At 47.1% G+C, this 27,671-nt stretch overlaps 1 protein-coding gene across 2 annotated transcripts; it reads left to right on the top strand.

Annotated features, from left to right (window-relative positions):
• The first annotated feature begins 537 nt into the window (after nt 1-537).
• PCYT1A (phosphate cytidylyltransferase 1A, choline) lies at nt 538-27,581 on the top strand. 2 transcript variants are annotated; one of them, XM_079315248.1, is made up of 12 exons: nt 538-686; nt 1,088-1,221; nt 2,759-2,828; nt 4,442-4,505; nt 14,115-14,255; nt 16,974-17,073; nt 19,290-19,406; nt 21,342-21,493; nt 22,296-22,374; nt 23,083-23,225; nt 24,274-24,462; nt 25,046-27,581. In XM_079315248.1, exons 1-12 carry the CDS (start codon nt 619-621, stop codon nt 25,250-25,252), a joined length of 1,464 nt encoding a protein of 487 aa, XP_079171374.1. In that variant the 5' UTR covers nt 538-618; the 3' UTR covers nt 25,253-27,581. The 2 variants fall into 2 exon arrangements, with proteins under 2 accessions (XP_079171374.1, XP_079171375.1); XM_079315249.1 differs by lacking the exons at nt 538-686; nt 1,088-1,221; nt 2,759-2,828; nt 4,442-4,505 and adding an exon at nt 7,445-7,555.
• Nucleotides 27,582-27,671: the final 90 nt, after the last annotated feature.

Genomic DNA, 27,671 nt, shown 5'->3' with positions numbered 1-27,671 from the left:
CTAAGTGCCACATCCAGTCTTTCTTTAAACACCTCCAGGAGCAGGGACTCCACCACCACCCTAGGCACTCCATTCCAGTATTAATCATCCCTTCTATGATTAAGAAATTCCTTCTAATGTCCCACATAAAGCTCCCCTGGAACAGCTGTGCCCTCCCATGCTGTTGCTGGTTGTCTGGGAGAAGTGGCTGACTCCCACCTGGCTCCATCCTCCTTTCAGGGAGTTGTAGAGAGGAGTGAGGTCCCCCCGAGCCTCCTTTTCTTTAGACTAAAACCCCCAGCTCCCCCAGCTGCTCCTCACAGCATTTGTGCTCCAGACCCTTCCCCAGCTCCACCGCCCTCCTCTGGACTTCCTCCAGCACCTCAGCCACTGCAAAATTGCACAATTACTACAGTTATTAAAATACCCTGCAATTACTACCTCGATTATTTAGCACTTATTTACCAACTACTTCATCGTACAAGTCTCTTTTATTGCAATGAACCCACGCCGCAGCGAAGCCGCGCGCCGCTCGGCGGGCTGCCGGGGCGGCGGCGCCGTGAGGCGCGGGGCGGGCGGCGGGAGCGGCGGAAGCGGCCGCGGTTGGCGCGGCAACCAAGGCCGGGGCCTGCGGGGGCCATGGGCGAGCTGGGCCCGGACGGAGGGGCCGAGAACACGTACAGCCTGCGGCCCGGCCTGCAGCAGCGGTGAGGCCGCCGGGGAGCGGGGCGTTATCGCCCCGGGAATGCGGGAGCTGCCGTGGGGATGGCGGGGAGCGCGGCCCTGGGCGGGAGGGGGGTGTGCTCCCACTCCCGGAGTTCGGGGGTCGGAGGGCACCGGGCTCCCAGATCAGCTTTGGCAGCCACTCAACCGGCTGAGCCGGTTTCACCCCTGTTGATACGTGCTTGGCTTTTGGCAATACTTCCATTTTAGCGCGTCTTTTTTTTTCCCCATGGCTTATCATCTGTCATTTTTCTCTAATACATGAAACTGCATTTTTCCGGGTGGCATTGTGTATGTTTCTATGCATTGTGTGAACTTCTGGACTTTCTGTTGCACCTTTTTTTTCTTTTTTTTTTTTTTTTTTTTTTTTTTTTTGCCATTTTAGATTTAAGTCGTCCACAGTAAAAGAATGCATCCATGCAATACTGAAAGAGAAGCTGACCAACATACAGTACATCCCAGAAGAAATTCCTCAGCTTACAAAGAATTTATCAGAAACAATAAAAGACAGACTGAAAGGTAAGGAGGTTTATGGGAATGTAATTTTGTTTCTTGACATGTCCTCTTGCTTTTGACAAGATCCCTCTTTCTGCCTTTATTCTTGAAACTTATTCCTTCCCCATTGGCTGACTCAAGTCTCCTGGTATGAAGCAATCTGCCCTATATATGTACATTCCTTGCCTGCAGAACTGGAGACCTAATTCAAGCAGACAGGATTTGTTTTCATATAGCTTGGCAGGTGTGTGATGTCAGCCTTGAAGGGTCTGCAACTTGGAAGCTGCATTAGAAAGAAGTGATGCTTCTTGCTTCCATAAACAGAACCATTCCTGCTCTTTTTGTGCTGTGAGTTAGGTCAGAGCTGGAGCAGCCGTGGAGATCAGAACAAGGCTCAGGGGGTGTAGGGAAGGGGGAGAGAGGCACAGTCAGCCAAGGAGGGGTGTGACTACAGCCTTACAGCCCTGGAAAAAGGTGCTGCTGCTGCACAGGATGCCCTCAACAATTTTTGAGTTCAAGAAGAAAAGTGCAGGCACCAGCAGGTGTTTCCTGAGTTCTGTGCTGGAACAAGTATATGGATGTGTGTGCTGGCAGGGACACTTTTCTTCCCTTCCTCCTGGGGACAGGCTGGTGCTCCATCTGCTGGGCTGGCCTGACGTGGTGCAGGAGCTGTGGATTTGTGCTTCTCCCAGAATTACACATCTGCCTTAAAGCCAGCAGCAGCAGTGTTCATGCTGAGCTCCTCTGCACAGGGCTTGGCTTCAGTAATGTGTAACCACAGTGGCCTGAAATGAGCCTGGCCTGGGGTGGCCACTCTTATCAGCTGGCATCTCTGATAAGCATTGCTGTGTTGGATGTTAGCAGAGCCAGTGTGCTGTGTTCAGTCCTCCAGTGGAAACAGGGCGCTGGAGTCGTCCCAGGACACTGCTTTGTTGAAGACAGGCATTGGGATCTATATTTGATTTTAAACATGCCTGCTCTGATTTGGCTGCTGGAACATTGCCATGGCCTGATTAGATTTGGCCTGTGCCCCAGAGGTACTTCTTTACTGTTGTGAAACAATAGCACATCTCTGAAGACACATAAATAACACAGCTATTATGTGGCCTTTTATTTCACACAGAAGAAAAGGAAACACCTGTATGGCAGAGGAATCTCACAATACCATTGAATCAAAAAACTGTTTTAAAGTAAGACAGTTTTTTCCAAATAGCATTTTGTCCACCAGCAGCCTTATTTGTGTTCTTTCCATGTGGCCAGTTCTTAAAGGTGGCAAAGCAGAATGCTGACACACACTGTGTCTACTCAGGCGTGTCTTGAGCCTAAGATGCATCTTTTGATGGATGCCAACTACCCTGTTCACCCTTCAACTCCAGCAAAACCATGGTACCCCATACTAGGAAAATGAAGGTTTGCAAGGCAGTCTGTCCACTTGGCTACTTGCATAGGCTTGTACAGCCACATGCTTTGTAGCCAGAAATCCTTAGCTTTCGGGGCTGTGTTTTGGGTTCATCTTTTTAAAAAGTTATTGGTCTCACTATTATTTTTTTTCTCTTTCCAGAGGAGGGATTTGACAGGTACAAGATGGTGGTGCAGGTTGTCATTGGAGAGCAGAGAGGAGAAGGAGTGAAGTAAGTTTCACATTTTATATTTCTGTCATGGTTTTTTCATGTTTAGGTATGGGGTTTTTTTCTTTGGAAGCTGCTCCCAACTTCCCTAGCTACAAAGATCTGTCTGCAGATGATAAAATGTAAATCACTTTCTTTTCTCTTTTAGTGACAATTTGAGTGCCTAGGTTGTGACTGGTTGAATTAGCCAGTGATAATTGGCTCTATGGTGGTTCTTAGCAAGCTGAAATGCTGAAAATAATTTTTGAGAAATGTGGCAGAAGCATTTTATGTTGTATTCATGATGAATTAGGGTATATTTCCCCCATCCATTCCCAAGGCTGTGCTAGAGCACAAAAGTCATGGTAACTCACTTCTGTCTAAAGCCAGAAAGCTTCCATAAGCACTTCATTTACATTTTTCAGAAGTTTCAATTTCTTTAGTCCCCCTGCAATACTGTCATGGGAACCAAGCCTAGATTCCCATGTGGGTTCTTGCAGTCACCTCCAGATGCCTGCAGTCAGACAAAATAATTCCTTGTGGCTGCAATAGTGGGCTGTAGCTTTCCATTACTAGTGGGTAGGGAGAAGACAAAAGGGAAGGCTCACGAGGTTTATGTGCTTTATCTGCTGGGCTTATCTTTATTATTGTGCCTGGTACTCCAGCAGAAGATAAGTGCAGCAGAGCTGTAATCAGATCTACTGCCTCCCTGTTCTGGAGGTCAGAGAGGAGTATCTGTACCTGCTGCTCAGGCTTTTGTCAGGAATATCTGTCTGCAGGCAGACTGCTCCAGAAGCACTGTACCAGGGTGAACAGTTCAATGTTCAGGTGGTCTGACCAGAAATGTAAAGTCCAGCCACACAGGCTGACAGAGCAGTTGGGGAAATTTTCCACTTTGCAACAGACAGGAGGCAAGATTGAAGCACAATCACTGACGTCCTTAAGGCAAAATACACCTTAGTACAGTCAGTCATACATTAGGGAACTGTGCCCCAAAAGGAATCCTGTTCAGCTGAGGCTGGCTGGGGCAGGCAGGGAGGGGGACACTTGCAGCAGAGAAAAGGAATGTCAGTGCCTTTAGACAAGGCACCAGCAAGGTTTCATATGCAATATTCTGTTATGGTCTGGTTGTTTTGTCCTCAGGATAGGGCTTGGGTGTAGAAGTCCATCAGGATAGTCAGGGAACACAGGGTATAGATATGAAAAGACTTGAAGAGGTCGTGGTCTCGTAGCATGGCACCTGCCAAGGAATACGATAGCTCCCTAGAAATAAACTGGCTACGTGCCATGAGGGTGCAGGAGGTGAAGGACAAGAACAAATAAGCTAAATTAGCCACTGATATGCATAGGCCAGAAGTCACAGATTCTAAAGCACCATAGCAGTGAGGTTTCAAGCCCTGCTGCACAGTGAAGGTGGCAGGGTTGAGAGCTGATGAGTTTGAAGGTAGAGCACATACAGATGGGATTACAGTATGTGGCAGAATTCAGCAGTAGAAAATTAGGCTTGGGATTCAGCAGCACACTTCCCAATTCCATTACCTTTAAAGCAAGCTGAGTTTGGTTTTGAAGTATCTGTGATGACTTAGGTCATTAGACGTGAACTCTGGGTAATGTCCCTGTCTGGCTCCTTTGCCTAGCATGGCTGCACGATGTTTCTGGGACGCTGACACTGACAGCTGTGCTCACGACGTGTTCATTAACGTAAGTATGGGCTGAATTCCCATGGGAAGTGCAAGGCTGCTTGCTTTCATGTGAAAGGCAGAGTAACCTTAAATATGGAGCAGAAAAGAAACAACTACTAGAAGGAAGGAATCAAGATTATTGAAGTAGCCTGATTTACATCCTTGTTTACAAAACATACTTAGATGCAACAGCCAACCTAGTAAAAGTTCTCTCCTGACTAGGTGACACAGTACAGTTCAAAAGTCACTGTAGTCATACCATTTTACTGGTGGGGAGAGAAAACACAAGAGACAAAGTCTTTTCTTACATGCTTTGCTGAACTACAGTCATGGAGCATGGCTGAAATCCAGCACTGAGCCAAAGTCAAGGTTTTACTTAACATTTTATTTTGTTTTAAACTGACACCTAGACACCTATGGGTGTGTGAACGGAGGAAATTGAGGCACTTCTGGCATTCAGATGCACTGATGTGGGTTACACCACAAGTGAAGTGAAGAAGGAACTTAAATAAAAGATAGAAAATTGCAATATATTACCATACAGTTTTGCTCTGGTCTAAATGTTCCCTGAGGTTTGCCAGTTCCACTAGAATAGTAAAAAGCTTGCCTTGACTAATACAGAACCTTTCTGTGTTTTCCCCAGGACAGCCTGTTTTGTGTGGTGGCTGCATTTGGCTGCTTCTATTATTAAAGGTGACAAATTTTGCACAGAAAGATGGACGTTGGGGAGAATGCTTTGGAGTATTTTTATATTTAAATGCACAAAAGCATCATATTCTTCCTTTAGTATATAACACAATAAACAGGTCTATGAAGCACATGCTACACCTGGTTCTACACTCTACAACATTCCCTCTTCCTTGTGGATATTGATTTAGCTTTGAGTACAGTATTATTATTATTATTGTCTTTTATTTAAATGGCCCTTTTTTTTTAATATAGTGTTGGTTTTGTCCTAAAAGTGTATTGCCCATAGCCACTGCTTCTAAGGCAGACTTAACTTCTGTCTCAAAAGGATTCTGTTACTTTATTTTTATTTCTATAAAATTAATGAAATATTTATAAGAAAAAAACATAATAAATCTATGTGTTTAATATTTCTTCTCCTGTGGCAATTTCTTCCACTCTACAAGATGCACTATCCTGGATAGCTTGTCTGCATTTCTTAGGTGACTATTTTGACAGTTCTTTGTAAATTAATCCATAAAGCTGATCTCCAATTCTGGTTATCCAGATTTGTTCCTATGACTCCCACAACAATTGGGCTATGAGTCCCAACTGTATCACATGAGATGGTATTAATTGATGGAAAGTCGAGGTATTTAGGACATTAGGTCAGGCCAGCAGCCCACACACCCCATGACTGCCAGACTCCTCCCTGCAGTAACTGCTCCTTGGTTTAGTGCAATTTGGCACCTGTGGATGCTGTGAGTGATCATTGCTCTTCAGCTGATACTGCAGTGATTTCTCAATCTGTCATTGTTTTGGAATATGAGGGTGGATGTTTGGAGACCAACTTTTCTAGAACTCCAGTCTCAGAAAGACTGCAGTAGGTCTGCAAAAGGGTGCTAAAGCTTCTCATCTCCCCAAAAATTAGAGGACCAGATGAGTTCCTGAGAGAGGGGGTGCCAACAGAGTACATCTTAGCGTGCCCACTGGAAGGTGGGATGTTCTGTGGTGATGCCTGTTCTCTCTCTGCTGACAGGGCAAGCACAGCTGAACCATTCCAGTGGGATTAATGGCTTTTAGAGTGCTGAAGTGAGTGAGGTGAATCCTGAATCCCACCCTCACCAGCTGTTAGAGCAGAACACACCCTCCCCATGCAGCTCTTGGAAGCCAGGGATGTAAAAAGTTATGATGCATCTTCTAGAATCCCTCTTTCAGCTACAGTGCTGGAGGCAGCACATTGATGGTTCTATGCTATACTAGCTTGAAATATTTTGATTATGAGTCTTCCTCTCTTTTTTCTTTGGTGGGAAATAGAGAGTGACTTCCCTGACTGCTTTTTTGCTGCTTGTGGCTGTCACCCATTAAGGAACCTACAGAGATGTGACAGCACTGCTCAGCTTGTGCATGACCTGGGAGCATGACTTTTGGGGAACAGCAAAACCCTCCACAGAACATTTTCCAGAGATGGCACAGATGACCTCAGACTTGTTTTGAGGCTTCTAAACCAGTGTTTCACCTTGCACTGGCTCTGTTTTGGAGGGGTTTAATGGCTTTTTCATGAAGGTGTTGTACAGAGCAGGTAAGCAGATTTGACTCCATAATCACTCAGCCTCACTACCCTTGGCTGTGGCGTGGAATGGGTAATGGATGCTGTATTTTCCCTGGAGAACGATTGAGCCACTGCTGAAGCACTGCACGCTGGTGTGGATATGCAGGGCAGCTGTCTCCTTCCAGAACTTGTGGAATTTACACCAGATACATCCACACAGTGAATGGGTGGAGGAGACACTTCTTTAGTCCCCGCACCTCACTCTGGGAAGCAGAGGGGCAGACAGTGATCTCTGTGCTGAGCAGTGACAGGACGCAAGGAGACGGCCTGACGCCATGCCATAGGGGTTTACACCGAGTATTAGGAAAAGGTTCAGTGAAGTGGGTATGGCACCAAGCTTGGCAGAGCTCAGAAAGCGTTTGGATAAGGCTCTCAGGCCCTTGGTGTGACTCTTGGGGATGGTGCTGTGCAGGAGTTGGACCCGATGATCCTGGTGGGTCCCTCCAGCTCCGGATATTCTGTGACGTGAAGAGCCGGGGGGCAGGACCGTCGCGAGCCGGAACGGAGGTTGCAGGCGCGGATTCCCGGGGCGCGGCTTCCTCGCGCGGGCCGGTCCGTTCCCGTGGTTCCGGGCGGACACGCAGCGGCTCCGCCCGCGCCCCGCTGGCGTCGCGGGAGCGGGGCGGGGCCGGAGCGGCGGCGGGGCCGGAGCGGCGGCGGGGCCGGAGCGGCGGCGGGGCCGGCTCACGGGCTGGGCTGCGGAGCGGCGGCGCTGGTAGGGGGGCGGCCGGCGGAGCGGGGGCTGTCACTGCGGGCACGGCGGGCGGAGCGGTGCCTGTCACGGGCCGGAGGTGCTGAGCGGGTTTCGACTGGCGGCACATGAGGGCACCGCACGCTCCCCTGCGGAGCCGGGCGGGGGTCCCTCCCCGGGCCCCTCTGCCGGCGTGGTGGCCGTGGCACAGGCTGGGGGCTTGGGAGGTGCTGGCGGGTCGCGACGCGGAGCGCTGGCTTTGGGCGAGGGGACAGTGTCTGCTGGGGTGGTCGCGATGCGCTGCGTGCCCTTTGTGGGGGCTTGGGCAGAGGCGGGGACTCGGGCGTGATCCTCGGCGGTGGCCGGACTGGCGGCTGAGAGAAGGTACAGGCAGGTCAGTGGGAAACTTTTGTAATTCACCCGCAGCGCTTGGAGCGTGGGGGCTCCGGGGCACAGCCCCCAGCCGGGGGACACGGTCACGGCCTAGGGAGGACAGTGACGGCGTGGCCCTGGGAGGTGTGACCCAGCTGCTGCGTTGGCACACATCCTCGCTAACCTGCTTCTAGTGTCCACCGAAGTCCTGGCTGCGCTGATTAATGGTTTTGTAATTGGGCATAAAGTCCTCAGGAATTGTGAGAGCTGTGATGCTCCCCCGTCGTCCTCACTGGCCGTGCGGGGAGGTGCAGCGTGCCGCAGGTGCTTTCTCTCCGTCCCCAGCCTGGGATGCTGCCGCACCAGCACCCTGGCTAAGGTGTGGATGGTCAGAAACAGATAGTGCTGAGTTTCCATCTGCAGGACCCCGGCGTCTGAGGACAGCCACTGTATTTGGTTTTGAAATTCAGATGACAAATACCCATGCATTATTTCCTGAAGAAATTTGCGTACATGTTAAAATTCCTGGTTTTGAAGTTTCTCGCTGCGAGGGTTGGGTTGTAACACTCATGAAATCACTGTACCAAGAGCCACAAAAAATAACTGGTGCAGTAAGGAATTGGTATTGGTGTGTAAACTTGCTAAAGGAGATCTCAAAAAGCTCTGTTGCTAATCTCTAAAAACACACTAGTGCAGAAGTCAGGCCACCTATTCTCACACTTTATTGTTGTCCCTGACAGTATCTTTTCTGGTATTCTGCATAAACCCTATTTCTGCTGTTTCACTCACCCAGCAGAGGCTGTCACATGTTGAGACACTCAGTGTCTGGAGGTTATGGTATGCCCAGAAGGGCTGGGAATTCACAGAGGTCCTGGCAGCAGTTTCTCTTTTTTACATGTGTATTACTTAGCAACACTATCTAAGCAGCCACACTGAACTGTTTTCAGTTGTGGTTAGGCAGAGTTATCTTGAGTTATTTGGGACTTTGTTGGTGAGAAGCATCATCTTTCCATCGATTGCAGGACATGGGTACCAGAGCTTGAGCATGCTCAGGCTCTGCTTGAGAAAATATTATCAGCTTGCCTGGATCAGTTGGGGGTGCAAGGCCTGAGGGTTTGTTTTAGCAGGTATAGCAAAGGTGGATGCTGTTGGACAGATGTGTGGTGCTGGCTGAACAGGAATCCCTTTTATATGTTTGTGTGTCATTTAGCACACGGTGGGACAGCTGCTTTTGTTGTTGATCTAGATCCAAAGTAGCTGAAGAAGCTTGTGTTTTACAAGTGGACAGAAACTTGTGCCAGATCCTGCAATAACCTTTTTAAGGGGCTCAAGGGCTTGGCCATCCAGGTAGAGCAGATGCTGACTGTGGGGAGTGTTGCAGTCTGTCTGGAGGTGAGCAGGCTGGGTCATAGCCAGCAGCACTGTGTTTCCAGGCAGATGCTCTGAGTCTGGAGACTGGGACAGAGCTGGGTCTGGCAAGCCTGGGCTGGGCATGAAGTTGTCTTGGAGATTGGGCAGGTTTTTAAGCACTGATAGAAGAGAGATCCACGGTGAATCTTCTGTCCCTAATCTCTCCCAGATCTCTGTCTCCACAGATGTCTATGGGGATACACACCACTAGGGTTAATTGGAGACTGAGGGTTGCAGAAGAGGGAGAAAAGGGGAAAAATTCTCTTTGATCTATGGTCAAGGAATGCAGAGGAATGTAGGGTGACTTTGGTACTTTATAAGGGACTTATCTGAAGTGACAGGACTTTTCCCTTTTCCCTGAGGCTCTTGCTTACACGCTGTCCATGTGTCAAGGCAATTCTCTGCAGACAGCTGGCAGAGTGCAAAGTTTAGTAGTGTTGCCTGCAGATGAGTCAGCAGAAGAGCAATATCTTGTTCCTGTAAAGTGCAATGATCTTGTAGGCAAAGCAGCCCATGACAGTCACATCTGCCTGTGCCAACGCCTCCCAAGTTCAGAGGGACGATAGGGCAGCCTAGGAGCAGGCGGTGCCACCCAGGAGCCCTGCCTGTCCTGGGGCCTCACTGGTCCAGCTGCCAGTCTTGTGCTTTGGGTCTCTGGTGGGAATTGCAGCAGCCTTGGGCTGGGGCATTTACTGAGTTGTTGCAGCAAGCTCATTTTCAGTATAAGTAGCAGCATTTATTTTGCTTCACAGGTAAATCTCAAGTGAAAAGCAGAAGTGGCAGAAGAAGTCCTGCTACTGATGTAGGTTTGCAGGTAATACTCTGCAAGAGGTTCTTCAGGACATCAAAAAAAAAAAAAAAAAGGCAGATGGGCCAGGTCCTCATGCTGTCAGTATGTTTAGGGTGCAGAAGGATCTGACCTGCTTCTCTGGTGTAGTGTGATGCTGGAGTTCTCTGACACCACCAAGACTAAAAAACAGCACTGTCCATAAAGATGCAGACAGTGAGGTAAAGCTTTGGCTAAGCAGGAAGATCTGCTGGGGCTATTTTGACCTCTTCCACCTGCCCAAGGTGTGAACTTTGGTGTTGTGGTTAAATTCTAGCTTGGATGATGGTGTAGTTAACTCACACTAATGGAGAAGTTTTAAATTCCTTTCCTGCCTATATATTTTTTCCCTTTCTATTAATCAATGCTTGTCCTTTTTCCCCTCCCAGATGTGGCTGTGTTTCAGTGGGATTCAATAATTCCCTGAAAGGAAAAGCAACTCTTTTCCCATCTGGCACTCAACTGCTCCTCACAGAGCCCGTGCAGGTCTCGCTCGGTGAGTTAGCTGGCAGGTGATGCAAGATCCTTCTTTGATATAGGATGCACCAAAGAAATAAGTTTAAGAAGAAAAGCCCTGAGTATTTTCTAAAGTGGTGCAGAGACTGTGATATGCTCATGGCTTTTCCAAATGGGGCACTTCCAGCTTTGCTCCTTTTGAGCAGTTTCTCGTATTCAGCCATGAACTCAATAATGCAGGAGGGTAACACCTTAAAATAGAACAATGTTAATATTTTACAGCAAGGCTCTTTCTTCTGGTTATGCTTGGTTTCTATCTTGGAGTGTTCAGAATGAGCTTTGAGAGTTATCTTCTCTTTCCTCTTCGCCATCTGCTGCAAATGAAATTAATTTTAAAACAGGCAGCGTTTTATGCATTTGGGGAAGCAAAGCCGTGTCCTCATGTGTTAAACTCATCTATAGATGCTGGATCCCACTGTTGGTAAATAATTGTTTGGGATGCTATTTCAGTCACTTGGGTCAAAATGAAGCATTCTGAGATTGGTAGGCTTATTGCAGTAGGATGTGGTGTGTTCCCAGTTTTTTATGGAGACACTCGTGGTGCAGAAATGCACTAGTCACAGTACAGAGGTTTTAAAGTTCCAAATTGTGGTAAAATTATAGTTTCATTTCTACATTTGAGCAATTAATTCTATTCTAATTAATTAATTCTAATTTGAGCGATTAACAGAGCTGTGTCACTCATGAGGTGCCCAGTCCAGTCTGGACACTGCAGAGGTTACTTCAGCAACATCTCACCTGTCAGGTCAGAGCAGACAGAGCATATTTATCCCACCCTTGAAGCTGGTTTCTCACTTAGTACATTGGGTAGAGCTGCTGCTGTGTGGCTGATGCTGTCTCACTGCTGCTGATTTAAAGCACAGTGAATAATAGAATCTCTCAAATTGGAATCCATTCGCTTAAGCTGTTGTTTGCCGTGGTTTAACTATGTGTACCCTGAGAAAAGGAAAAGTTCGGGTGGAGGAGAGCGGATGGTTGGGTGTGGGAGGAGCTGGAAGAAGCTGTTGGAGTTTTCTCCTGAGCTGGGACAGGTGCTGCCCTGTTCTGAAACCTGCAGTTCTTTGGCTGCCCATGCAGTCTGCACCCAGCAGCAAGGGGCTGGTGCTAATTCAGCAGAGACTGTACTTGTGTGCAGTGAAGTCTGGTTGCTGTGATGGGCCACGCTGATGTGGGAAGAGCTTCACCTGGTTATGTGTGGGGCTGCTATGTCTGTACTTCAGCACCAAAGCCTCTGCTTTTGATATTTTGCTGGGCAGTAGTTCAGAATGTCTGCATCCAGCTCATTAAGAGACTTTTTAATTCTCTCCTAAGGGAAGGAAAGAAAGTGGTCAGAGACCAATAGGGGATGGAGTACAGTGAAATTATTATAACCAAATAACAAGAAAATAGGCTGCTGTTTCCCCCCAGTGTTTCCATGAATTCTGGGGTTGCTTGAACCAGAGACAGATGCTTGCTGCTTTTTTTGAACTTCATGGTTTCTGCTAGGACCACGGTGGTAAATGACTGATGCAGAGTGTGCTTGCAAGATGATGTCTTGCAAAACGTAAGAATGACTTGTGTCATACCCTGTATTTTCACTCTGGAAGCTGCTGCATTTATGGCAGGGATCTCACCTGAAAGTTAAATGTTTGCTTAAATGTTTGAAGACTTGGACCTGAGGGTTCCAAGCTTTTTTGCCTGAGGTTATGTTTGAACCCTCCCATATCTTTGTTCTCAGGAAATAATAGTTTAATTACTGGAATGGGGGAAACTGCAAGCTTGACTCACAGGCATTATGGACTGAGTGCTGGATGGGTCACACAGTTTTGGAATGTCCTTGTGGCTGCTCTTCACTGTCACTTTTATCTTCTGCACAGTAGTTTTTTGGCTCCCTACTGATCTAAGATTCTTTTTCCCTGTTCTTAGTGGTAGGTCTATAAGAGCAGCCAAGGATACTTACACGTACGTAGCCACAAACCAGTTCATCTGTGTCTGACCCTAAAACTATCCATAAAGTATCATCATGCTGATGCTCAGTGGGGAGGGAGAGATATTTGCATCTGTTAAACTGCATTTGACTTGTTACTTTGGAGCATTCCTTAACCTTGAGTCATGTGTGCTTGAGTAAGTCCGATCACTAAATCAGCTGCTTAACAGCTCTTCCACAAAGCACGCCCTTCTTGGCTGTGAAACAGCAGAGCTTTGCCAGTGGCCCTTAGTGAGGACAGTCCCAGCTCATCCCAAGTAGAACATTCATCAGAGCCCCTCTGCTACTGAAATAGGTGGTATTCAAAGGGGAATCTGCTCTTTGTCACACCTTGCACTTGCCCCACCTAACATTCCAGCACACCCACTGCATGTGGGTGGGGAGACGTTTTAAATTCCACACCACTTTTATTATTAGGGAGTTGAGGCACGCACCTAAGGATGGTTAAGGATTGCTACTGGGTGGAGGGGTCATGCTGCTCTCGGGAACAGAAGGCCAGAAGTGCCTTGTGCTGCACTTGAGAGGTGCACACTTCAAGTCAACAAGAGAGATAATGCTGCTTTTTGGTTTTTGCAAATCTAGCACCCATTTCTAACTCTTGCACCATCTGGAAAGGGAATATCCACTGCCATGCCTTCCTATAAATCCCTGTTTTTTCTTCAGCTGTGTAAAGCTGGAGTTACTAATACTCCAGACCCTTTTGGAAAGGCACAGTGACCCAAGCCCAAAGCACAGATAACTTCCTTCCTTATAACTGTCACAGTTTCTGTCCCAAATTGGTGGTATGTCTGTGTTCATCAGAGAAGCAGTTCAGCTGAACCACCACTAATTGCAAACTGGTACATAAAGTGCCAGAAGTAAGTGTGGCCTGGTGGGGTGTCAGCAGCTGCTTCACCATCTGCTGAGTCACCTCTGCGGTGGGGACAAGGGACAAGAGGGGAACACGGTGGCAGCTGTCACAAGGTGGGCTGTTCCCACTGGGGAGCTGCAGCTTGGTCTTACAAGAACAACAAAGCAAACAGCAATTCTGTTCAAACTCATTTAAATTGTGAGCCTTTCCCTCACCCTTATCCTTGTGCATAGACCTTCCTTCCTCTCTCATGACTGTACAGGGATTCAGCACACCCACAGCTGCCCTGGGGCTGTAAAGGGTAAAGAGTCCAAGGGAGAGCTGGACAAGGGCTGAATGTGTACTAGGCATGCCATAATCCTTAGGTTGCCTTTTAGATGCAAAAATAGTATTATTAACCTCGTAGTAATGATTTATAATTTGCATTGCAACTCTTGTTTCAGTGTCTGTCCAGCCAGCTGACTGCTGCACGCTTCTCTCTGCAGAACAGCTCTGAGTTGCATTAAGTGATTCAGTATTCCCACCAGGCACTGTTTGTCAAGCCTTGGCAGCTGATGCCAAATACAACTGGCTAAGCCCCTTGTGAGGTGGCTGTGTCTTTGCACTGACCTTCTGTACACTGTGCCTGCTGTTGACTGATACTGTTTTGGAAGAACTGAGAAATATCTCTTTTCTTTCTTTTTTTTTTTTTTTTTTTTCCCTTCTTCGTTTTGCTCCAGTTCTTTCTGGACGTGCTTGGCAAGATGGATCTGCCGACCTCCTCCAGGCTGAATTCCCGAAAGAGAAGAAAAGATGGATCAGGCCCTAATGGGGCAACAGAGCTGGATGGAATCCCTCCTAAAATGTCCCGACGCTCACTCGTAAGTAAGCAGAGATGGGAATTTTGGGAGCCTGTGAGATGAGGACACTGAGCTGCAACAGCAGAAAGATGCAGGTGGTGGTTTATCCGTGGTCAGAGAAAGCAAGGGGAGGGGCAGGAGATAAGAAGCAAATGACAGTAGCTCTCCTTCTTGCAAATCCAGTTTGGAATTTTCCTTTGTTCATACTAATAACATACTTTCAACGTGGGCTTAAATTAGGTCTGAGGCAAGCATTGCTAAGCTGCTTTTGTGGTGTGTCCGGCTTGTCACTTAAGCTGAGCCAAAGAGGCTTGCATTTAGATAGCCAGGGAGAAGGAGGCATTTCTCCCAGGTGGGTTTTAAGTGACCCACTGGGAGGGAGAAATACTCTAGAGAAGCACATAACAACTGCAGGAGGGCCTGAAGCCAATAAGCACCTGCAGAAGTGATCTGTTGAATCCACGCTCTGATGCACTGGGAAGATCACTGTGCTTTCCATTTTCTTGGGTTGGAGAGAAAACACATTTATGTTGCTGGTACTTTGGGAGTGTCCAGAAAAAAAAAAAAACCACAAGAAACAACCGAAAGGATTTGTTTTCTAGATCAGCCTTGGGATGGTTTTAACTAGCTAAAGCTAGTGAGATCTCTTCTGATCCAGATAATGCTACTGAAAAGGGATGTCTTTAAGTTGTCCTTGCCACAATATTGTGACAATTGGCTTTTTATAGTTCTTCTCTGCCCTCTTCCTGGAGCTGTCCTGGGCATCACGTGTGCTCTAGTTGTTCTTTTCTTATCTCTGTCAAAAGCCAGCTACCATCTCTGCCACGTCACAGCAGGGTCATGGTCCTTGGCAAAGTGTGGTGATGTGTTGCAGCTTTTCTCCTCGGTGACAGCATTTTGCTCTTCAGGAAGGCTTCAGCCCTGTCACAGAGCACTGACAGTGGCAATGAAGTAAGAGCAGCACCAGCAGTGAGAACTGGGGAGGCAGGCACTGGGGATGGAGGCTTGAGCTGTTGTGACTTATCCCACAGGACCTTTATGTCCTTCACTGTTGCCAAAACCCACCCTGTCCCTCTTGAAGATCCCATGCATTTCAGTAAGGAAAGATAAGTGGGCATGTTACTTATTATTCCATGGGAGTCACTTGCTCTTCAAGTTGGTGTCTCTCCTGTTAGAAATAAAGCATCTGTGAACAGCACAAGACAAGTAATATCTAGCCACTTTCCAAGCTTCCTGCCTATTTTTTAGCCACAGGCAAACACAGTTCTCCTGGTGAAAGATTTCTTTTTCCTTTTGAGAAAGTTTTATTTATTATAGCAAGAGTAATACTGTTGCCTAACTGGGAGATTACCTTGAAACCTTTTCCACTTCCAACTAAGCAGCTGTTGGCAGAATGTTCCCCTGAAGTAGCAGGGCTCAGCAGCAGATGGTGGTAACAAATCTGCTGACACATGAGCCTGTTGTATTGTGCACATCAGGTTGAGTTTTGACCCTCACTGACCATGCAGGGGAAGGGCAAGACTCTGGCAGGACCTTTTGAGGACATGTCACTGTGTTCCTCTGATAATTTTGATAGGGTTTTTTTGTGCTTTTATTCCTAACTTCATATCAGGTATGTGCCAGCTAAACTGCCAGGAATCTGGTTTCATAGGGAAGTCCCAGACTTAATGGCAGTGGTGAGAGGAGAGACATGCAGGCCTTATCTGACAGTAAGGATTCTGGTAGAGGAGGTACTGTGTGAAATGTGGAGCCCTCAGGAACTTAAAGGAGATGTTCAGCAGTAGCAGTTTGTTTGAATGTAGTGGTCAGTGGCTGTTTTCCTGTGCATTTCACTAGGAGCACTCTAATAAGGAGCAACACTGGCCAGAATAGCAGCGGTTTTTCTGGTTGCTGTAGTGCTCAATGCTGCCAGGATTCTGCAATGGGACAGGAAGCCAGAGAGGAAACTGCAGATTAGCCTCTTTCAGCTTGAAGGTATTATTGTAATTATTTGCAAGCTTGTTTCCTAGTGTTCTGACTTAGGAACAAGATGTCCGTTGCAGCCCTACACCTTCTAGCTAAGAAGGAAATTGAGCTGTTTGTTTTATAATGGGAAGGGCAGAGTTTCATTTCCATTCAGAGCAGACCAGAAATGATGCCTGGACTTCAGCTGTTGATTAAATGTACTGCTGTGGTCAAGCTAGTAGGCTAGAGGGGTTTTCTTGCAGCAGCTAGAGTTATTCTGCCACAGATCAAGGTCAGTCTCACATGTATGGCTCAGAAATCATGGCAACACACACATTCTCTGTGAATTCTGCTTGTTCATACACTCAAATCAAGGAGCTGTTACAGTTTGTACATCAGCACAAACACTCAGGCACAGCAGAGTGATGGTCTTGTCAGAGTGGGCACAGCTGGACCTGTGACACTGAGGTTTGAAGCTTGGCTTGTGCTGCTGTAAACTGCTATTTGTCAGAAGTCTGTGTTTGGCAGCTGCAGCTCTGATCCTCAGATTTTCCTGGTCCAGTATAAAGATTGCCTTCTAAACTTTTTTACTCTCTTCCTCTCTAAACTCAGGCTAATCAGCCTGCAAGGCTGTTTTCAAGTTTTACACTAATTAGTCATTTAGTATACACAGGTCTGAACTGTGCAGAGGCACAGTGAGTCACACGGTGACTAAGGACACTGTAATGGCAGTGCTGCCACTGTGAGCTGCCCTCACTTTTGCACTCTCACAGTGACACTTTCCTGGCTGTTTAGGGCCTGAGGGAGCCAGCTCCATTCTCAGATGAAGTGGAGATCGACTACAGCAAGCCATACATCAGAGTGACGTATGAAGAAGCCATGAGAGGGACCCCTTGTAAGTAAGAGCACAGGTTGGAAGGGGATTGTATAAATGTTGGGTTGGGTTTGGGGGCTGTGGGTATGATTGGGATATCTTTGAGACCAAACCCACCTTGTGTGTTGGGTCAGGTTTACAGCCAATGAATAAATGAGTGCTTTGGTGATTAGATAACTGTTCCAATGGGAAATTCGACCCGTCAGTACACCTGAAATTCTAGTTTGTATCTGTGAGAATGCAGATATTTGATTTAAACCCTGGCTGAGCCACTGACAGCCATAGAATTGTACACTTTCTGTACTACCTTGTCTGAGGTAGCTTAAAGTCAGGCACTTTAAAAGCCATATTTTCTGACACTTGAAACGGGCAAGTTAAACCAATTTATATCTTTGTCCAGAATGTCCCATTCTAGCCTGGATTTGAATTAATGTCATTAAACACCACAGACCAGCCTCACAACAAGAATGTGTCCTTTAATTCTCTAAACCAGGCTGGGAGAAACAGTGTTCTCTTTGCAAGTCCAAAGGGGAGGCAGAGGCACAACTGACTCCTCAAGAATCACATCCCTCTCCTGCCAAACACAGTATGCAGACAGTGCTGTCTTACCTGGCCTCTCTGCTGTGTCTACAGAGACAGTAAAAATGCTGCATTTCTGTCTACCTGACTGCTGCTGAGAGATGAGCCAGCTCAGATTGATACCTGACTGTGGCTTCTTGCCAGAGGAACCGAAAATCCAGTTTATTTCACAATCTGCATTAATTTCCCATCTGAAAATCTCCAGAGTCTGCACAAAGGTTTCTGCTTTCAGTAGTGGTGGCTCTCCTGCGTGCCACATCTAAAATACAGTGCACACTTGCTAGTTGCACTTTATCTCTGCTCAGGAACTGTAGCTGCTGCAGGTACAGAGGAAAGATAAGGATGTCCCAGCTACTTTCCAGAATGTGAATGAACATTCATGAAGGTCTGCTAGGACCAGGCCTCTTCTGACATACAGAAAGTTTTTGCAGTCACAGATCTTCAAATCCTTGGCTCTTCAGAGCCTCTTGGCATTCTCAGGTTGAGGTCTTAGCACCACTGAAAAATGGTTGTAAGAGGCTGTCCTGAAACTGACTCCTCTGCTTAGCTTGAACTTAACAACCCTGACCTTTGCATCAACTCCTCTTCTTGCTACCTCCTAAGTTCTGTCTCTAGGTACCTCCAGTGCTCTGCCCAGACATGTGGGGTCTCAGCTTCCTGTTAGGTCATCTGTCAGCCCTGTCCTTTCTGCAGCTTTGGTGTGCCTCTGCTCACCACTCCTCTCAGTCTGTCTGTCTGAACTGGGCTAAGAGAGCAGCAGGCTGTTCCCAAGTGTGTCATGTACAAAGACTGGCTTTTGGTTATCAGCAGCAGTGGTTCTGTGTGGTCCCAAGATCAGAAATCTCCCAGTATTACATGACTAGACTATCTCACTTTACCTATGTGCTGACCTCAAAGAACTGAGCTACAATTTCCCTTGGCAGATGTGGCCTGAGGAAAGTTTGTTGGTTTTTTTTAACTACTACTACTACTACTACTATCATTATTATTATTATTATCATCATCATCGTTTTGTTGTTGTTGTTATTATTATTATATAGTAATATCATTGATATAATTAATATTAATATCTATGGGTTTAGCTGATAATGCCCATGGTTCAACAGAATTGTGCCTGCTTTTCTTTGAGTAGTTCAGCTGTGTTTTTGAATAAAGCCATACACTGCATGTGTCTGGGGGAGCTGATGATGCTGGTCCCTCAACCATTCTGTGGCAGCAGGCTGCAGAGGAGGATGCTTTAAAGGTCTTGAGATGCCATCCTGGCAGGCAGGGGGAAATCAGGCACCTGTGAAACATTTGGGCCAGTTTCCCTCTGGAATGTCACTGTTGTGCAAAAAGTGAATCTGCATTTGGATTTCCATAAAAGGGAAATGTTCAGGGTTTGCTTTTCCCTTGGTCTCTCCTTCATCTCGTTTGGGTGGTAAGTGGAAGGCTTTCAATCTGCCTTTAAATGTGGCTGTTTTTCAGCTCTGTGCTGAGATGTATTTGTTTCCATATGGGAAGGCAGAGAGCCAGGCATTTACCTTCACAGTTCTGTCCTGATTATGGTGCTGCATTCTGTAACACCTCCATGACTTTCAGAAGGTCCTCAGCTGTGAGCATGAGCTGCTTCTCCAGGAAGGAATATTCACAGCTGTCTCTCTGTCCCTTTGGCACAGTGGATCGCCCTGTCAGAGTTTATGCTGATGGAATATTTGACTTGTTCCACTCTGGACATGCCCGGGCCTTGATGCAAGCAAAGAACCTCTTCCCAAACACATACCTCATTGTTGGAGGTAAGGAGTGACCTTGTTGACTTTGGCTATTGCAGGAGTGCAGTTTAGCTCTGTCTGTGGTTGTGCATACAGGGGTTTTGTCTTTGTGGCCTCTGTGACTCTCACTGCAGACACTTGTCCCAAATGTTGCTGGAGTCTTATTGCAAAATGTTGAGAGTTGAGTATGTCTGCAGAAAGGTATCCTGTACCAAATGAGTGCTTAAGGAAAATATTTTTCATCATGCTGTTTTAATTTCACCCCTCTATTTTGTGACAGGTACAGGTGAGTTGCACATCTAAGTATCAGAATATATTAGGGATGGTTGAGCATCTACTTTTGACACATAAGTGAGACAGCTAAAGTATGAGTCCCTCCATGGCTACTTTGTTCACCTGTATTGCCCTGCAACTCTCTCTCCAGCTCTAGTTTCCTGCTGGAGAGTGCTTAGTGCCAAACAGATCCCACTGGGAACATGGAGATCTACATGGAGTGGTTTCTTGGGCACCTGCCTGGACACTTGGAAGTCAGTGAGGCCTTCCTTCTCCAAATAGAAGTTCCCCATTTTATGTGTTAGGTCATAAGTCTTTAGATGATGCCAGGAGTGTCCTGCTGAGTGCCTGAAGGGGTCTAGTGAGGGGTTTCAGCCAGGCTCCCTCAAGAATGTAACAGGAAAAACAGCAGCTCTTCTGGCTGCTGCAGTACATGGGCCCCTGTCTAGGCAGTGCCTCTGCTCATCCCTCCTGCCACACTAAGGCTGTGCATGTTGTCCATCAGGAGCTGACCCCTGGTCAGGCTGATAATGATATTGAAGTATGAGAACTGAAAATACTTTTAACTAATTTTCTCAATTCCCAGTGTCTTTGTGAAACAAAATGAAATTATGACCCTGGCACAGAACCATTATAACATCCTTGGGTGGTTTGTTTCCTTATCACAGTTTCAGTCATTGCTGCAAGCATTTTAATAGTGATATGCCTGCACTTCTTGTGTGCTACAGTAGTGTCTGGAAGGGGAAGAGAGGCAGGAGAGCTGAAACAGTTGCTCCAACCTACAAACTGCCCTGAGCTTAGAAATCTTAAAGGCTGAAAGACATCCATGTACATAAACACTGCAACAAACAGGAAAATAACTTCAGGTCAAACTATTAACATATTTAAGTAGCAAGGAGTGTAACCATGTTCTGTGCCTCTGGGAGGCTGGTGAGGAGGAGGGCAATGAACAGCTCCCTAGCACCAGGGCTGACACAAGAGGCCACATCCAAGAGTACATTAGCTCCAAGCAGGAAACAATCTCCCCCACTCTTTATCATCTGTTTGTCTAGAATGTAAATACATCCAGCACCAGTGAGACTGGTAATGCCTTGTTTACTTTTGAGTCTGATAATCAAATAGGACTCCTTCTTCAATATCTTTCATTGCAGATTATGCGGAGTTGTTAATTTACTTTCCCATAGAACATAATAAGTAAGCTTGATTTCCTGTGAACTCCCCCTTTGCTTTAACGTAAGCTTTCCAAGAGCTAGACTGGTATGGCATTTCATTAAATCAGAAGTTCAGGCAATAAGTCTTTTCAGATTCCAAGCCTGAGACATCCAATGCTTTCAACATGGATTTCTGCCCAGCAGAACCCCAGGTGCCATTTCTTACAGAAGAGTGGTCTTCTGCATTGGCTGGCTTTTTTCTTAAGTGTTGTAAGCTCTGGAGACCTTAAAGGCTTGGGGTGTAGGTCCCCAGTTTGGGAAGAAATTCCCCAGACAGCCTGCCCAGAACTGCTCAGGAGTTTAGTGCCCTGCAGCACTCCCTGTTCCTCATGCTTTGTGGCTGGAAGAGGTGGCTTTGAAACACCAGCCTCTGTCAGCTGCTGGCTTTGGTTCAGCAGGATGTAGGCAAGGTCCTTTTACTGTAAATCACTGGGGTAAGTGCCTCAGACTCATTGTTCTCTGCCTGTTTCTCCAGTCTGCAGCGATGAGCTGACCCACAACTTCAAGGGTTTCACGGTGATGAACGAGAACGAGCGCTACGATGCTGTGCAGCACTGTCGCTACGTGGACGAGGTGGTGAGAAATGCACCCTGGACCCTCACACCCGAGTTCCTGGCAGAGCACAGGGTAATTTGTGACATCTGATCTGTTTGGAATTTCGGTTAGCCTCTCCCTGTTTAAAGCAAGAATTCATCCTTGGGGGTGACCTCTGCCTGAGCAGACTGTTTCTGTTGAAGCTCCTTAAATATCAAATGAACTGGGCTATGGGGATTGAGTGGGTTTCTTTGGAGTGTAGAAGCATTTGCTGACCTGGCATGTAGTCATAAAATAAGGCAGAGATTGTGACATAGTGAAAAAGCCTGAGAGGGTTCTCACTATTTCAGAAGTTGGTGCACGTTACAGACAGGTGTGAAATGCAGTAGGGAGAGGATTACACAGTCTAGAAGCGATTTCTGGGGGTGTCTGGTCAAACTCTCTGCTTACAGCAGGGGAAGCTTAGATATACATCAGCTTCCCTGCTGTAGGAGACCAGACAAGCTGTCTTGAAAGCCTTTTATCAGTTGATGAGATAAAGTGAGAAGAATCTCTAGCATCTGTTGAACAGCTTTGGGAGGTGAAAGACTCTCCAGGGGAGCTTGCTTAGTGTATCTTTGTTGCCATCAACAAGCCATTTCTCTTTGGAGCTTAAAGCAGCTGTGTCCTTATTCCCAGCCTTTTCTTTCCTCTCTGTCATGTGCTTACTATTCACAGGCAATTGCCACTGAGAAGTTGGGACTGCTCTGTGTTGTGTTGTAAGAGAGGGAAGTGCCTTGTTGTTCTCTCTCACACCCCTGAGTGGAGGTGTTGAGCTGAAAGTTATCATCTTTAGACAGCAGCAGGAGATCTGCACATTGCAAATGAAATGTTGACTCGCTTTTTTAATTTACAGATCGACTTTGTTGCACATGATGACATTCCCTACTCTTCTGCTGGCAGTGATGATGTCTATAAGCATATAAAAGAAGCAGGTGGGTCCCCCTGCAATTCTCCAGGGCTTCCTGTCAAAAATCTTCTGTAGTTTCTTCTGTACCTTTTTAATGCAAGATTATGCCTCTCTGGAGACAAGGTCTGTCCAGGAGGCTCTGGTGGCAGGAAGAAGCAGCTCTGGGCCCTGCTTCATAACACTAGTTCCACTTTCCATCCCAAGGATGGCCCAACATTAATTACTAATTTCAGTCTAGTTATTTTGATTGTATTTACAGCAACCTTTTGAAATCATACTACAGTTTGGCTTAGAGATTCTCACAAATGGGGAGTCTTATGAACTTAACAGAGAGACACCTCTAGCTGTTTGCTATAAAATTCACTGGGGGTGCAGCTTTTTTATATCTATCCAGACTCAGCCATCAGAGTGTTAGATTTCCATCCATTAAAATGTAGGACTCCTTGTCCTGTCCTTGTTCCCACACTATTCTTTATGCTGTCAATATTTAAACCAGTTAAAGTGAAGATGTATTCATTAGAATGCTGGTATTTTGACATTTGGTATTTTGATATTTTGGTCTTACTTAGGCATCACAGAAAGGATGGCTCTGGTATTGTATTTAAGGACCAAGATGTGAGAACAGTTAGGAAGTGAGCACTTGACAGGAGAAATTGTTTCCTAATGGAGGTGGCAGCAACTTTTTGCCATGTGTCTTGCTCAAGCTGCTCTGGGTGCTTTTCCCCAACTTCAGGCATGTTTGCACCGACCCAGAGGACTGAGGGCATCTCCACGTCCGACATCATCACGCGCATCGTGCGGGACTACGACGTCTACGCCAGGCGGAACCTGCAGCGCGGCTACACGGCCAAGGAGCTCAACGTCAGCTTCATCAACGTGAGTTGGAGGGGGTCTCACACTCGCTGCCAGAGCCAGAATCCTGCCAAGTGTTAGGAGAGTCTTGTCTGGTGATAGCACAGTCCTGCCTTGTGCCGCTGAAAGGCCTGTCTGCACAGCCAAGCCTTGGCACCAAACCAGTGTCCTTGGAGTAGAAATTAGATTTACACTCCTGAAATCACTTCAGGGACCCACGGAGGAGCTGGGGGTTGCTAATGCTGCTCTCTTGTCAAAGATGCCTTGATGATGTCTTAGCTGTTGAAAGAGCTAGATAGAGGGTGTGTAGCAAAATGTATGTTTTCTTCAATAAAAAATGAGTTGTTCTTGACAGCAGCTGCTGTCTCATCTCTCTCCTCTTCACCCAGCCACCTCCTTAGGATAGAGTCATTTGTTAGGATAAAATGATGCTATTTCTGATGCTGTTTCCACTGCACTGTTCCCTTCCTGGAGCTGCAGGAGCTGCAGTGCTTGGGTAGACAGAAGGATATGCCCTGATCCTGTGCTGAGCAACTCCGACTCTCAGCCCTCAGAAAGAATACATGGCAGAAGACATTTTTGATGTTTGAAAGTAAAGTCATAAACATTTATTTTTATCACTCAGATACTACGCCTGTGAACAGCAATGAAACAGGAGAGGTAATGGTTGCTTGGCCTCTCTTTGGCACATAAATCTGCCTCTGTTTAAAAACACCCAGCAGAAAGACTGGTGCTGTTGTGATATGGAGGGAGACCTACAGCAAGTCACTCGAATCTAATCTTTGTGCTGTTTAAATATTTCCCTCTTCCATGCAGTCCTATTAGATAGTGCTTATCTCTGGCTTTAGTTTTGCTTTGTGTACTGTGCCAGTGCCTGCCACAGAGTGTCTCACAGCCCCACTGTGTCTGCCATGTAGTCTAGGAAAGAGGTGTGATGGAAGTGAAGGAGAAGTGTCACCAGACTAAAGGAGATGCTGAGTCTCAAGCATCTGTTCAGTGTAGTAACACAGAGCAGAGATGGTCTCCACTCAAATCTGGTGAGCTGTATTCTGATCCACCACTCTCTGTGCAGGAGAAAAAATATCACCTCCAGGAACGTGTGGATAAGGTGAAAAAGAGGGTGAAGGATGTAGAGGAGAAGTCAAAGGAATTTGTCCAGAAAGTGGAAGAGAAGAGTATTGATCTCATTCAGAAGTGGGAAGAGAAATCCCGGGAGTTCATCGGCAATTTCCTGGAGATGTTTGGACCAGAAGGCGCATTGGTAAGGAGTTGCTCTGGGAAAAGAGGAAAGGGAATTGTGGAGACATTAACAGACATTGTAGGGCTTCTACAAAGTCTGCAGAGGAAAGGTTTGGCATTTGTTGCAGTGCTCAGTGTGCTGCCAGTCTCCAGACAAGTTGTCCGGGCTTGGGCAGTCTGTTTTCAGGGAGTACTCACCATTGCCAACGAGATAATGCCACTCACATCGTAGAGTGGAAAATCTCCCCTGTCCCACAAGCTGGCCTGTAAACTCCAGTTTGTGCCCTGCTGACCACTGAGCTGCCAAGAGGATGGTGGTCACTTTGTCATTGGCCTGAGATGAGTCTGAAACAACTTGTTTATGCCAGGCTTTCCTGCATTCACTTGGGTGAATGTCACAGGCATTTCTTGTTAGAAGTGCTTGAAAATGCGTGGTGATTACACTGTGTGCAGTTTCCAAAGCTCAGAGTGATGCTGGGGCTTTGTCTGCTCTTAAATAGCATGAAGTTCTGAAGGCACACAACTCAAAATGCTGCACAGGCTGTAAGTAGTGTGCATTTCCTTGCCTGTGTAACCCCTGCTAACTGTCCTGCTTCCCTCACCAGAAACACATGCTGAAGGAGGGCAAGGGCCGGATGCTGCAGGCCATCAGCCCAAAGCAGAGTCCCAGCAGCAGCCCCACACATGACCGCTCCCCATCTCCCACCTTCCGCTGGCCCTTTTCCACCAAGACTCCTCCTTCCTCGCCTGCCAACCGCTCCAGGAATGAGTCTGCAGTCACCTATGACATCAGTGAGGATGAAGAGGATTAACCTACCTGCCAGGATTTGCTGCGGACCGCTAATCGCTGAATCCTAAGTCCAGACCCACTGGTGAACTCTAAATGAGCAAGAGAGCCATAGGAACAGGGCTGATGGTGAGCACTGGGCCTTGGAGGCCCCCATTGCTCTTAGCAAGGGCTGCTGCCTGGAAGCACATTCAAACCTCCTCTCCCTTCTTTTCCCTAAATCCCCTTTTTATTGTTTACGTTCTAGCGGTTTCCAGGGTGAAGATAGTTTTTATATTTTAAGAAAATATTTGTTAAAAGGGCAAAGAATAGCACTCAAGCGTGGCTTTTGTTTTGGTTTCTTTTCCCTTGTTGAACCTCCAGGCAAGAGAGAGAGTGGGAAGACTTATCCATCTCTTCTTTCCTTCAGCTCGTCTGTCTTATGCCCCCCACCCCCAGGCAGTATCTGTGCCGCTGCCAAAAGAAAGACCCCTCAGTTCCTCAACCAGCATGACCTCGAGAGCACACATGAAGCAGTGGTGTAAGGAAGCTTTTAGGAAATAGAGACATCCCTGCTGGGCTGGAGCTGATAGGAATCTATCCAGCAGACCCTGCAGTGCTTGCATGCCCCTTAACTGAGCTTCCCAGTGTGTTGCAGTGAGGACGTGCTGGGCAGGGGGTACCAGCTTGGCACGCAGGAGTTACACCCGGGAAGGACTTGTAGCACTGTAGAGTGGCACACCCCATAAAGTGCACAGCATTCACAGCTCCAAACAGTAGAGGGCCTGCAGGGGAAACGCCTTTCCAGCTAATCTTAACAAGACTGCTAAATCCTGAGCTAAAATTGAGCCCTCAGTTGCTGTTGGAGAGAAGAAAATGAATCTTTGCTTCAGGGCGCTTGCTGTCGTGCATTTCCTTGGGTGTGTGACAGCCCAGGTAGGAAATGAATGTGTGTAGTCTCTTGAGAAGTTCCTTGTTCCAGTTTGTGGTGTGTTACACGTTTTAGTGTGTGTCCAAACAGTCCCTCAGCACTGTGCTCTGTGTGTGTTTGTGTTTCAGTTGCTGTGCTTTAGGGACTGGAGGAATCCTTCACACTGGTGCCATGAAGTCCCTGCTCTAAGGGCAAAGCAGCCAGTTTGCTGCTGATGTCAGTGTGTGCAGCTGGACAGATGAAGGGCCTCAGTCCTGTGTGACAGTTACCTGCCTTGTGCAGTACAGCACAAATCCATGCCTGCTCACTCTGCTCCATGAGGTAGGATGGAAGGAGCATCAGAGAGTGCTGCAGCTTTTTAAGGTATTTAAACACATAATGCTTGTTTGAGTCCATGGTCCAAGTTGTGCCTGCTGTCGTGTCTGTGATACACACTGCTTCGTGGCCTGTGTCTCCCCAAGGGGACTTGCCTCCCCAGGGCTAAGCAGAGCAGGTCAGTGCACCCTGTCCTGCAGCCAGCACTGGAGAAACTGACCTTGCTGTCATGTAGCTGTGGAGTTTTTCTGCCAGGGTTTGCCTCTGTTCACACTGTCTCTGGGTGGAGCTGCTGGGCTGAGTTGTCTGTATCCTGTGGTGCTGGGAACAGAGGACAGCTTAGAGCCCTAATCAGCAATGCTGCAGGGAGGTCTTCAGAGTAGGATCTGAGGCTTGGGTAGCAGCACATGCAAGGAGGAAACTCATCAAGTGCTGCCACAAGCTCTGCACGCTGTGGTGCTTCCAGAGCATGTGGTGGCCCTGTGGTAGGAGCAGTCTGCAGCTTCTTTTCAGCTTTTGTCTTGGTGGTCTTTTGTCATGCTGCCCAAAGGGCTTGACAGAGGTTCTGTGCTTCTCTTGAGGCCAGAACTGGTATGGGAAAGGGTATTTTGGGGATCACTAATCTGCCACTTGGACCTCTTTCAGCAGGGATGTGCACAGCTGTGGGCGCATGGCTGGCTGCTGTGGATTTTAAACTGTAAGGAGCAAATAACAGTCACTTGATAGAAGCCAGTTGTTATTCCTCTGGTTTATGAGTGGTAGAACACTTACTTTGTATCACTCACATTGTCTTTTCCCTCACTTTCCCTTCCTCACCCTTCCCTCAATATGGATGTTGCAGTTGCTTCCCTGAGCCAGATCACAAAGGCCAGGCTGCTTTAGAGCCTTACTACTGTTTTAAACACAAGTTATGCAAAAGTGTTCTATAAGTTTGGGTAACCGTGGTGTTCTGGGTGGTGGCTTGTTCTGCAGAGACCTGAACATACTTGGTCTCTCTGCAAAATCTGGAGTGGTTAGTAAGAAGCCAGCCATGGTTTTACATGTAGCTTGGAATAACAGAGCTGTTTCTTGTAGCCAATAATCTCTGCTTCCTCCTTGCACTGAAATTAAATTGGACACTGAAATCCCAGCCTAGTCTTTTTTTTTCCTTTGTTTTGTTTTCTCCTGGATTGCTGGACCAGCCTTCTCCAGCACTGTCATACTCTATTAGGAATAGGTA

This window comes from Erithacus rubecula (genome assembly GCF_903797595.1).
Source record: "Erithacus rubecula genome assembly, chromosome: 11".
Classification (NCBI taxonomy): domain Eukaryota; kingdom Metazoa; phylum Chordata; class Aves; order Passeriformes; family Muscicapidae; genus Erithacus; species Erithacus rubecula.
Note: the sequence above shows the minus strand (reverse complement) of the source record. Positions and strands in the feature narration are given on the sequence as shown.

What these genes read in the sequence shown, in the direction of transcription:
- PCYT1A (XM_079315248.1), top strand. Translation starts at nt 619, where the DNA reads ATGGGCGAGCTGGGCCCGGACGGAGGGGCCGAGAACACGTACAGCCTG. An exon ending in AAATGTCCCGACGCTCACTC is followed by an intron (nt 14,256 to 16,973) that starts GTAAGTAAGCAG and finishes CTGGCTGTTTAG; the next exon opens with GGCCTGAGGGAGCCAGCTCC. An exon ending in AGCCATGAGAGGGACCCCTT is followed by an intron (nt 17,074 to 19,289) that starts GTAAGTAAGAGC and finishes CCTTTGGCACAG; the next exon opens with TGGATCGCCCTGTCAGAGTT.